This window comes from Elgaria multicarinata, chromosome 2, assembly GCF_023053635.1.
Source record: "Elgaria multicarinata webbii isolate HBS135686 ecotype San Diego chromosome 2, rElgMul1.1.pri, whole genome shotgun sequence".
NCBI lineage: Eukaryota > Metazoa > Chordata > Lepidosauria > Squamata > Anguidae > Elgaria > Elgaria multicarinata.
This window is the reverse complement of record NC_086172.1, coordinates 97,243,739-97,256,654: the sequence shown is the minus strand read 5'-3', so window position 1 is coordinate 97,256,654 and position 12,916 is coordinate 97,243,739. Positions and strand designations below refer to the sequence as shown.

Here is a 12,916-nt window from a genome sequence, read left to right as displayed (position 1 = left end):
CAACCTTAACAGAAACTAAGCAGGTCTGTGTCCAGTCAATGCCTGTGTACAAACCTTATCATATCAAGCACAGAAAGGCACGTTTGTATGTCATGATAGCCCATGATGGGTTAATAAGCCACTCACAGTAGCTTATTTTGAAAATAAGCTAAGTTTATGCCCCGTGTGTTGTTTGAATCATCCCTTACCCCTTCTCTCTGTCACAATAATGCTGTGGAAATATATCCCATCGACCCTTGCCATACAGTCACATCACCTGCCTTCCTCCGATTGGATGGCTTTGCGTCATGGGCGTTTTCTTCTCCCTCGTGTCTCTGCCAGAAATGGGGGTGGGTGGGAATTATTATTATTATTATTATTATTATTATTTATTTATATAGCACCATCAATGTACATGGTGCTGTACAGAGTAAAACAGTAAATAGCAAGACTCTGCCGCATAGGCTTACAATCTAATAATGGGGAAGTTAACCTCCTCTGCTGATTCTGCAGAGTTTTCAAGGTGCCTCACCTGCCTCCTAGGAAAAGCTGCCTATGAAGTTTTGCCCTGGTCCCACAAGCCTCCACGGAGTCATGGGCATTTGTCAAGGCCATTCTTTTGGTGCTTTCTGCCCGCTGCTCAGCTTTGCCATGCACTGCTACATTCTCCAAGGAAAGGAAAGGAACCTCTTGTGCAAGCACTTGAGTCATTGCTGACTCCTAGAGGGACACCTGCTTTCACTGACATTTTCTTGGCAGACTTTGTAGCGGGGTGGTTTGCTATTGCCTTCCCCAGTTACAGTTTCCTTTCCCCCAGCTAGCTGGGTACTCATTTTACCGACCTCGGAAGGATGGAAGGCTGAGTCAACCTGAGCCAGCTGCCTGAGAACCAGCTTCCACTGGGATCGAACTCAAGCCGTGGGGAGAGTTTCGGCTGCAGTAACTGCCGCTTACCACTCTGTGCCACGCACTGCTACATTCCCCAAGCACAGGTGTAAATCTGTGGTACCCGCATGGTGCCTGCATTCCCCCTCGCAGCTCGGCTTCACTGTGCACTCCCTGTACAAGCTTTTGCCCATGCTACCACATTCCTTAAGCCCAGGTACAGATCCCTTTCTGTGGCACCTGCATTCCTTCTCTCCCCCCCCCCCCCAGCTTGGCTTCGCCACGTGCTCCCGCTGCCACATTCCCTAAGTCCATTTACAGTCCCCTTTCTGTGATGTCGTAAGGGTGGGACAACCTTCAGCAGAAGCTCCATCGCTTTCCTGTGGACTTTCATTATGGCATACAACAAGCTCATTGACACCTCCCTATCGCTTCTGATACTCTCAGAGTTCAGCTAGAATGGGCTATCAAGGCCAAGCATGCAGACAAAATAGGAACAAGTGCTGCTTTTTCCAACTGTGTTGCTCAACTGTGGCTGAAGTGCCCAGCACCCACCACTTGTCCAGGTGGTGCTCTTTTCTGAGTTACAAGCACTTGTTTCTTAATCACCATCAACTATCATCGGTTCCTACAACATTCCAAAATGATAGTTTGAACTGATGCTGCATAATAGACTACTGAAACCAGTGCCTTTCTGGTTGAAGTATGCTCCGCCTTTGTTTTGCTCTTTCCTGAGTTGTCTCCAGTATATCTATGTGTTTGAAGGGTGGCAAATAGTTTTGTAGTCGGCACAGTTTGAAGCTGGGGGAGCCTATAAAAAACTATATTTCTTCCCCCTGCTGTGGGGCAGTCCCCCTCAGGATAATGGAGTGGACAGACCCCTCTTTCAAGAGGCTCTAGGCACACACAAAGACAGGGACCATGCCTACAGGTTCCAGACAGGCACAATATGTCCAGCTTTGACAGCTATGTAACATTACTTGAAGGCTTTGCTATCTCAAACTAAGGGCCAATTCCAACCCATGCTAATCTGTGTCTGTTTGTTAGACAGAAATAAAATGAATACAAAGCACATAAAAGCAAATCACAGAGGATTTTATAGCCTGGGCAAATAAGAAGGTCTTTAGTTTGAACCAAAAATGACATCAAGTTAAGACACCAGAGGGACAGAATTCCACATGGTTGGGTTGCTGCCATTGAGTAAGCTTTTCCCCTGCACTCACTTGAAGATCTTGGTATACAACCAGGTGCATATGGGACAAGGAGACCTCCAGGTAACCAAGTCCCAGTCTGTTACGGTCAAAACCTGCAGTATAATTAGACTTGAGGTAATAGTAGCCATTACCACAAATCACAGATTATGAAAGCCACAAATTTCCAAGTTCTTTCCATCCCACTATGTCTCAGGTCATCTTAGACTTAATATTTTACATATGAACATAAGAGCCATGATGGATCAGACCAAGGGTCCATCTAGTCCAGCAGTCTGCTCACACAGTGACAACCAGCTGTCAGCCAGGTACCCACAAGCAAGACACATGTGCAACAGCACCCTCCCGTCCATGTTCCCCAGCAACTGGTGTTCATAGGCTTACTGCCCCTGATACTGGAGGTGGCACATAACCGTCAGGACTCGTAGCCATTGATAGCCCTCTCCTCCAGGATTTTTTCCAACCCCCTTTTATCCTGGCAAAATGACACTGCTAAGCAGGATATCATTTTAATTGTTATGGATTTTCCCATGAGACCACTGTAATTATTAAGAGATTGCTAGGCTACTTTTGAAAGTGCAATGCCCAGAAGGGAACTATAACTATTAAACCAGGGCTATATTGTAGGCATAATGTCTGTATTTAGAATTTCAAAACATTAACCTAACAAGGACAATGTTTGGATGCTGTGATGAAGGGAGAGTATTTTACTTCCTATCACATTATTTTAATTTTCTTAACCTTTCTTTTCATTTGGCATGGAAGTGTAGGAGTCCTGTTTGCTCTGCAGGCTTCTTCCTTCAAAAGAAGAAGAAAAAACCCAGAAGTATAGTCCTTCAGCAAAATGGGCTGTTCACACATAACAATAACCCATCTGTTTAAAAAATGCATTGTCATGCTTGAGTGAGCACACTGCCTGCAGCACACCTGCCTCTTTCGTTTTAGCGCATAACCCATGATTGGCTCCTTCTTAGGTACTGCAGGGTGACGTCTAAACATGGAATGCTAGGTTGTTTAAGGGATAAACAATCCATCAGCAAAACAGCGACATGTTGAAGGAACATGTTGACAACATAAGGTAGAAAAAATATGGAATTTCAGGATGAGAATTCTTGTTCCTTTGAAAGTTGCTCAGCCTTCTAAGTTGCTATTAATCTGCCTGTATTAATAGCAATGGTTTGTCTTGCTGCAATGTAATTTGCGGCTATTTTATAGATAGTTCACTGTTAACTATTTTAATTAATTAATTCACAATCTGCAAAATGGTTTGCAAACTCATTTTGGAATCACTGCAGAAATGTTTTCCTGAACCATAGATCTCAGATGTTGAATAAAGACCTCTTAAAAATGAGTTTTCCTTGAATTCTTGATGTTTAGAGTCTATTGATAATTTTAGTCTTCTGAGTTTGTCATGTGCTGAAACACATCCCAGTACTTAATTTTAAAAAATATATTTATAGAATATTTCTACAGTTTCTAATGTGGGATAGTATATTGCAGATGGTGTAGTTTAAGGTTTGGACTGAGTTGCAGCGAATGAAATCCTGCTGTGAAATAAAAGTCAAAAGGCATCTTGGCATCCCAACCATTTCCTTGGGAAAAGATTACAGCCTGAGTATGCTGAACTTTATTGCTATGGGCCTCATGACAGTTTTCAGAAACATGCATGGCATTCTTGCTAAAGAAACTCAGATGTGCTGAAACACAGGGGATGTCATTCTTGTATTTATCAGTGTCTGCAGAAGAAAAGTTAAAAACAAGACCCCCTAGGCTTATTAGTTTGGTGTTGTAATATTGTATAGTAACAATACTGATGTGAAATGTGGGAAATGACTCTGCTATTATGGTTGAACATTTTTCCTACTGTGAGAGAGGAGAGAGAGAGAGAGCAGCAAATCTTACTCTGTGATTGTGGAAATGAATGTGTGTTGAAGTGTCGTCACTGATTTTGACTGCTGCTAGATCTGAAGTACTGCCCGGGACAGATGGTTTCTATTGCTGCAACTCATAACACTATTGAGGGTAAATCTAGGTAAAATTGTTTTTAGTTGCGGTGGAAGTAATTGTTTCCAAGTCTGACTAATGAAAAATTGCATTCAAGACTCATTCTTCCCCATTCCCACCATGAATGCACTCAAACCGATGAATGTCTGGTTCTTGATTACCCGTTTCTGAAGGAAAATAATCACAGCAGAAATAGGATAATCTGTACACTAGTAATTCACAATGTAGCCTTTCACACCACCAGTCTACAATACGGGGGGGGGGGGGCATTTTTTGTAAACCAAGAGGTGTGCCCAGTCACAAGCACACAATTCTAGAACATGCTCAAATCCTCATCTAGTTTGACCCTTTGACCTCATTGGAATCTCCAAATGTACCCAGGAGAGGGCTTCTGTACCTTTTAAGTGATAGACAGAAAGTCAGATTCCACCCAGTGCAGCTTCTTCCATCATGACAACACTCAGGAGTGTCAGAAGCTAATTAGACCACATCTACTCTCTAAATCAGTTACAAAATAGGTCATGGAATAGATTTGCTGGCACAAATCCAGGGTTGCAGGGATTTGTTGTTTTTAATCATAATATATTTACAATATACAATGCCCATGCATGATGTCTCGAGATTGCTGTTGCTCCTAGTAAGATCCTAGTTAAAGATTATTTCTTATTATTGAGGCTAGTATAAGTGGGGACCTGTGAACAACTTTGTGGTTTTATTTCGCCAGGAAATGAGGCAAAGTCTCAAAATAATGCTCAAAACAAGATTTATTAAAGATACATTTTATGTCACCTTTTTCAGGAGCACTAGGAAAGATAGCAAGAACTGCATTAAGAGTACTAAATATTTTAGAATATTGTGTGTGTGTGTGTGTGTGTGTATGATAATATATATGTAAGTATTACCCAAAGTTTATAGATAAATCTATTCAGAACTGGCTTTACTATTGTGCCTTTTCGTTGTTGAGATCATTCGTGTCATACATTGGTTGGTGTTACAAGTATAGTTAGTTATATAGTTCTTGTTGTTACAGTTCCTAGTTGTCCCTGAAGAACTGCCCAAAATGCATTAGGTATATATTCCAATTTCCCCCACCTTGAGCATCTTCTTCTTTTTTTACTTCAGATTCCTTTATGCAGGACTTCCCTTTTTCTTGTCTTGGTTATTCTTTACCTATCTCTGAAATGTTGCTTTCTTCCCATCTGTTACCAAACATGCTCCTCTAGTCACATGAACAAACTTGCACACATTCTTAGGGTAAACATTGGTACAGGGTTGTTGTTGTTTTAACTTTGGCAGTGGGCTATGGACATGCTTGCTTTGACTGGGCCAAATGGAGCATAGCTTCTCAATGTGACAAGGTCACGGAGCTGGGGAATAACTAAATCAGAGTCCTTAAGTCTGATGGGCCAGAGAAAAAAAGATTTTGGGTAAGCTTGAGAGAGTGGGGAAGGGGGAAAGGATTTTAGGGACATTTGTGATATCAAGGAGTGGTGTGTTCAGGCTGATTCTGAATCACAGTGAAAGTAATATGAAGGTTGGAGATGAGAGGCCAAATTGGAAGCCATTCAGTTTAAATTACAGTGCTTTGTGAACTTCACTCCTGTTCCACTCAAAAGAGGGGAAACGGGCTTATACCTACTAATGCAACAAAGGCATGTCTTCCTCTCTACTGTCACAGACGGTTTCAGTCTTCTAAAATTACCACCCTCAACTTGGCCAAATCTTCTGGAAGACTTGAATAAGTGAGATGGACAGTAAAGAGGAAAAAAGAGAAGTAAACAAGGTTTCAGCCCTTCCCACCAGATGACCAAGGAAGGCTGCGCTAAGTGGCTGGAGCTCTTACCAAATACAGTTTAAAATCAGACCTGAAAATAGGATAGAAATAAAAAGGGTTGGAGGGCCTCTCAGCTTATGGCTAGGAGAAAACCTAAGTGGCCAAACTAGGCTTAGGCTGGGCAAAATAAAAAGTGGCAGAAGAGTGACAGAACTGCAGTATCCCGCACCCTTTGGGTGGTTCTCTCTGGGCTTATCCAAGTGTAACAGGGATTCCGGGGAGAGATTGGTGGGCAGTCAGGACACCAAGGTGATCGTACTGGTCCTACAGGGAACAAACGTGTTGCCAGAGGGCCAGGACCTCATTGCACTGAGCATACCCTCACAAAGTCTGTCCAGTAGGCAGATAGTCATGTATGTGACACTCAGTTCCATAAACTGGATAGTCCATACTGGCTTTCTGTCTTCATAGCTGTTTCGTTATTGTTTGATTTATTTACCGAAAAAACTAAGTTATCTTCCAGCAGAACACTAGGAAGGATTCACTGCCCTGTCCTCTTGGCCCTATAGCTAAATGTGCACGAGAACTTAACTCGTGTGTGTGTGTGTATGTGTGTACTCCATTTCTTTTTACCTTGTCACTTTGTTACTGGGTCTCCTCATTGCACTCAATAATCTCAGGCACTTTTTTCGGTAACAAAGATACCACATTCATCCTAAAATGTATACTAAATCATCTGTTTCTTTTTATTGTAACTGTACCTAAGGTTGATTTCAATTCCGTTTGCAGTCTTTAGATTTATTCTCGCTTTGGATAAACCTAAGCTGCGTTCTTGGCAGTTCAGTTGACTTTTCAAAATATTTACAGTCGTCAGAATCAAATGGTTGCAATCCAAACATGTATTTTAAATGTAGCTTTCCAGTGCTCTTTACATCGTAACTAGCATGACTTTTGCCATTAACCATAATGTGCTGATGGCACATGGCTTAAGTAAACAGAGACTCAGTGTATGGAATTCATTGAGAGAAATGTGAGGAAGGACTCTGATGTTATGCTGATGGACAGGCAGCCAGGCCCAGCAAATTTCAAGCATAACCGTAAGCTAGGATATTACATGGGCCACTGGCTCTAAGAGCTGAGAATACTCCTTGATTGTTACTGGTTACAGCAGTCACAAGAATACTCGGCCATGAACATGGCATCGTGAACTTTTATCTCCTGGTAGGAATTGCCCTCACCAGTCACAATAGCAGTAATTGCTATTGTGCAGCCTAAGGCAGGGGTGGGCAACCCAATGTCCTCCAGATGTTTCAGACTAGAACTCCAATGATCCCTGATCATTGGCTGTGCTATCTAGGGCTAAAGGGAATTGTAGTCCGAAGCATCTGGATGGCACCCGTTTGCCTGCCCCTGTCCTATGTAACATCCGGTCTTGTGTATGTCTGGGGTTGCCATGGATGGTAGGAGGAAATCAGTGCAGTAAGTTTGTGAACCCTAGACTTTACATCTTATTTTTTCCTATAAAACTTGGATTTGGTATAGGGGTTACCATAACCTGTATTTAAAAGCAAAACAAATCAAAACCAATGCAGCAATTAATCTCAAATGCTATGTTGAGAAGAAATTCCAAAAGTGATCTGTTTTAATTTTTGCTGTTGAATACAGGATTTGTATTTTGTACAGAATCCAGAATATTTTGCAGTCATGCAAAGGGAAGTGGGGCTTGATATCAACAGACCTCCTCCTGGGATTGCTTTGGGAATGTGTGACAACTCAGGATGCCTTGCTTATTCTTTTGCTTCTTGTAATCCTGGTCCCTGCAATTCTCTCCTCCATTCTGCTTGATCAAATCTGATAAACATGGGGTGGCAATATGAGGGAAGAGAGAGGTTTAGAGTAGGTTCCTTCGTACCTGGGGGTGAATTAACTCAGATAAACTCTAGGTTTTTTTAATGCCCCCTAAACCACAACCCCTAAACTGCTGAAGTCTAGTGCTGCACATGCTACCTCAAAATGTACATAGCAGAAATCAGCATGAAATAGGCTGGAAAGTGCTATCCCCATGGGATGAAAAACAAAAGTAGGGGAAATGTTAATGATTTTTTTAATCGCCTGTCCATTGCTTTTCTTGTATTGTGTCTCCTTCAGATTGGAGGCCTACTGGCAGTACATAGTTATTGTGATCACTTCATAATTATGTCATATTAATTATTAATATGCTAATCTACAGTACATGTCATGCTGAAGGCATTTAGTATATGGTTCTGTTCCTTTCCATCAGAGTGTGTTCAGAAAGAGGTGCTGGGAGATTACTGTTCGACTCCACAGCCATTGGGCTGTGGTGTCTGTATTGTCCCCCATGTTGTTCAAATTTACATGAAACCACTGGGAGTGTTTACTGGAACTTTGGAGTAAGATGCCACCAATGAGCTGATGCCACCCAGCTCTTTTGCTCTTTGCCACCTAAGACCAAAGAAGCAGTTGAAACCCTTGAACGTTACTTGACCTGGATGAGGGTGAGCAAGCTGAGGTTTAATCCAAACAACGCAGAGATGTTGTTGATCAGTAGAAAGTCTGACTCAGGAATTGGGATTCAACCTGTTCTAGAAGGGTTGCACTCTCCCTGAAGCATCAGGCCTGCAGCTTAGGGGTGCTTCTTGATCCTACGCTTCCCCTGGATCTTCAGGTAGAGGTGGTGGCAAGGTAAGCAATTCCACAGCCATACCTGATACACCAGCTGTGACCCTTCCTGAACCAGTCTGACTTGGCAACAGTTATCCATGTCTTGACTGCATCATGTTTAGACTATTGCAATGTGCTCTGTGAATCTTCAATTTGTGTAAAATGTGGTATCTAGGCTGCTAATTGGTGCACAGTAACAAGACCATATTAAATCTGTCCTGAAAGATCTATTTATTTATTTATTTATTTATGTATTATAGTTTTAATCCAACCAATAACCAAAGTTTTATGGACGAATTACAAAAAGATAAAAGACTAGGCGATCATCAAATAGTTAAAAATACAAAATACTATACAAGTATTCAAAAGAATAAAATACAAATCTCTAGGTCCTAATAATTAAGTTGAAAATGCAAATTATTATGATTTGCTAACTCTCTCTCTCTCTCTCTCTCTTTGTTTGATCTTGAAGGATTGTTCAACTTCAGAAGAATACAGCATTGCTGCAGCACTGCTGCCACTAACAACTGCATTTTATAGGGTAAGTTGTGGTTTTCTGGGAGTTTGGATCATATTCTACATTAAGATTATTTTAAAGGATTGAAATTGTGAGGGGGTAGGTTGCCTTACCTAGAACTCATTCAGCTCAGCGGGCAAATCTGTAGCCAGGGTTTAACAACCCCCTTGACATGCACAAGGGCTTCAATATGTATATTTATTTATTTATTTATTTATTTATTACATTTTTATACCGCCCAATAGCCGAAGCTCTCTGGGCGGTTCACAAATATACTGGACTTCTCGTTTGTTTGTTTGTTTTCTTTTTCCACAGCCTCTTATTTTCCTTCAAACTATGTTGGATATTTTACTGACATTGCAGTATTGTCTGACCTTAACTAGCAGTGAGGACCAAGAAGTAGCTGGAAGAGGGGAAATTAAGTTGCTGGGTAACATGGGTGGGAAGGCGCTGTTGCATCATGTCCTGCTTGTTCATCCCTGGCCAACGGCTGGTTGGCCACTGTGTGAACAGAGTGCTGGACAAGATGTGCCCTTAGTCTGATTCAGCATGGTACTTCTTATGTTCTTAAGTTTTACACTGATTGGAATTTAGCAGCCAGTTCTGTGCCTTCATGCTTCTACTATAAAACTGTAGTATACTTTTTTCCATATTCTCTGATAGCCAGTTTAGACATAGAGCTCCATTACGCCAGCGATTTATCACACGCTCGCAATGCCTGGTATGCGGTTTTGCAACACAGTACCCACATGACGCCGTCCCTGTCCTGCACTCATTTTTTTGTTTCATTTTGGAGCCGGGGAAGTCTGTTTTTCTCCCCTCCATGTGAAATAAATGTGCTCCTCCCTCCCATGTATTGCTGTCCTTGCGCTCTCAGACCATCCTGTTCTTGTTGGGTGGGTGGGTGTCTAAGGGCGGTCTCACTTACAAAAGAGGAGGGCAGGGCAGTTCTCCACTCAACTGCTCAACTGTGAAGGGGGAGGGAGAGAGGTCCCATTGAACTCTATGTTCTTATTCCTGAGTAGATATGACCAGGGGTAGATTTTCACCTTAAAAGAAATGCGGGAAATGCACTGGACAGGGGTGGTGGTGGTTCACCCCCATGCCTCCCTGGAACTGCGAAGCTTCGCAATTAAAGACTTCCTTTTTTTTTAGAAATGGAGCAAGGCACCACTGTGCCCAGTACCTGAGCTGCGTTCGTTCCTCCTCCCCTGTAAACCTTTCCCAAGCCAAGCAGCAGCAACACTCTTGGCTCAGGCGCTCCCTCCTGCTCCCTACAACCAGCCCCACTTCCTTCTCTCCCCAGAGTGTGTTTAATATGTTCTTAGGGGGAAGTATAGTGTGTTGTTTTACTGTAATTGTGCAGTTTCAGGCTGCCGTACTATTTTAATATATTAACTGTAGGGGAAAGGAAAACGTAAGGGGTGGAATGGGAGATTCCACTGGCATAGTAGCATGGCGGGAGATTTTGCCAGCATAGTAGTGCTCCAGGTGAAAAGATACTTGAGCTGAAATTGTGCAACAACACAGAGACGTGAAAGTGTCCAGCACTCGACTCGTTAAGGAAATGGAGCAGGAAACAGTGGACTGAAAGCGGGGGGGGGGGGGGGAGTAGGTGTGATGGAGCTCAGAGGTTAAAAAAATAAATGAAAGGACAATACTTCCTTTTGCTTTAGACGTTGGTGTCAAACAACTACTAGGAGCTCTTCTGCCTGTGCCATATTCTTTCTATAAGAATAAATATTAAATACTTCCTGTGCTCACAATTATATTTGAAAATTAGATGCACTTCAGATTGGATGCAGGTTCCCAAACTTTCAGAAACAGATGCAGCTTCCAGGCTCTTCTAATTGTACTCTTTAAAATAGCACTACTGCTTCCATTTAGTTTTGTCTAAAACCCTGTACTAAGTCTAGTAAATGTAACTGTCATCAACTTTTGGTGGAAATGCTGAAAACTGCATGTTTTTGAAATATTAATATTACGACGTATTACATAATTGTCAGCAAATCTGCATTGGTGAAGGATTGACTAGGTAATCTAACATTTTTTAAAGCGCTCAGTAAGTTTGTGACTAGAAAACGTTTTGACCATGCGCTATACAGATACGTAATTAAAATAATGAGAGAATTTCTGTTTACAACATTTTGTGGCTCTTGTGATGTCCAGTAAAATTCCAGTAGTTAATACCCAGTGACTAGGCTCTTACAAAACCTGACAGAGCAGGATATGACTGGAGAAATCCACAAGCTCATAGCCGTCAGCATTAAATTCATGGAAAACAAGTCAGTACACTGGATGCATACTTGTGGCCTGGAAAATCTCTTATACTTCTCCAGCAACAAACATAACGATATCTTGTCTTCAGTTAAATTTTAAATTACTAGACCTAAGTAATCAAAAGATTGTGATTCATCTAAGTCAGGAGGAGCACTCTTCACTGTAGTAATGTCCTGTGAAGCAAACAACTGTAACCTCTGGGGCAAAAAACAATGTTTCTATTTACCATTAGTAATACAGTTGGAATTTGTTTAAAATATAAATAACAGGGAATTATACTTGTGATACAAAGTTTCCCATCCTTTTGGTTGAAGATGGCCTGTTTGGTTAATTGTAGAAAAGCATCGCATAATAGCTTTATGTACATAATTTATCTTAAGAGTACTTCATGTAGATTGTAGTTGCATTCTTCCTAAGATGTAGTTTCTGACCTGGTTTGGAACCAAGACAACATTGGTTGCCTTTGTGGATGACTTTCAGTGGGAACTGACCAGAATCTGTTGATTCTTTTTGCCCTCTCAGTTAACTTCAACACAGTTGGCCACAGTATCCTTCTAGATCACCTGGCCAGGATGGGACTTGTAGGCATTGCTTTGTAGAGATTCCAGTTCTTCCTGGAAAGCAGATCCCAGAAGGTGCTACTTGACCCCGAGGACTTTAGCTTATGGTTCCTGCAAAGATCCATTTTGTCGTACGCGATGCTTGACATCTACATGAAGCCTTTGTGGGAGATGTCTGAAGATCTGATGTGGTGTGTGATTTCATCAATATGCTGATGATACATAACTCTCTTTTTTCCTTGGGATTCTAGGAAGGTTGTAGATATCCTAAATATACCGTATTTCTTCGATTCTAAGACGCCATCGATTCTAACATTTTAGAGATGTTTATATGGGGGAAAATATTCTGCCATGCATGGGGAGTGGATTGCAGGCAGGTAAGGGAAGAGATGTGGGTGGGGGCCAACTGGGGAGCACGTGCAAGGGCCTGGAGGCTTTACCAGCTGCCACCACTTCTTGCAGGGAGCGGGAGGGGGTCGTTTGCGAGGCGCAGCTGCACATCCCGCCCACACCCCGGCCCAGCAACTCACCTCCCGGGCGTCGCCTCCGTCTTCCGGCCGGTGCTGCTGCTCCTCCTCTGCTGCACAGAACCAGCAGCTGCAAGAAGCCGGTGGCGCCCGCCCGCCTCGCACAGCCCTCCGCGAGCCCTGCAGCGCCTGCCCGGCTGCCCCAGTCCATGCGCAAGGCGAGGCACACGCCAGGCCCGACCCGAACGGAGCTGCATAGCCATGCCCACTAGGCCCAACTGGGCCGGCTGTGCTCGTGGTGCGGTGGGCAGGGCCCGCTTAGGGCTCAGAGCTCCGTTGGTGTGTGTGTGAGCCCGGTTAGCTCTGGGGAGCACAAATAGGCCCAGGGCAGCCGCGGATCATCGCTGAGGCCCCCAATCAGGCCAAGCACATTCCCCAGCCTACATGGTGAGTGCAGAGCTGCTTAGGTGCTCAACAAGCGCTTGAGCCGCCTGGGCATCGAGAGCAGGGTGGAGGGATAACAGCGCACTTTGCAGGCGATTCTAAGACGCCATCGA

The 12,916-nt window shown here is 43.0% G+C and overlaps 1 protein-coding gene across 1 annotated transcript in view; it reads left to right on the top strand.

Annotated features, from left to right (window-relative positions):
- SBF2 (SET binding factor 2) overlaps positions 1-12,916 on the top strand; it is a 274,874-nt gene that overhangs the window by 193,495 nt on the left and 68,463 nt on the right. The window contains exon 17 of the mRNA XM_063117284.1: positions 9,008-9,076. Coding sequence (XP_062973354.1) covers positions 9,008-9,076 — 69 coding nt within the window. The remainder of the gene's footprint in view (positions 1-9,007; positions 9,077-12,916) is intronic.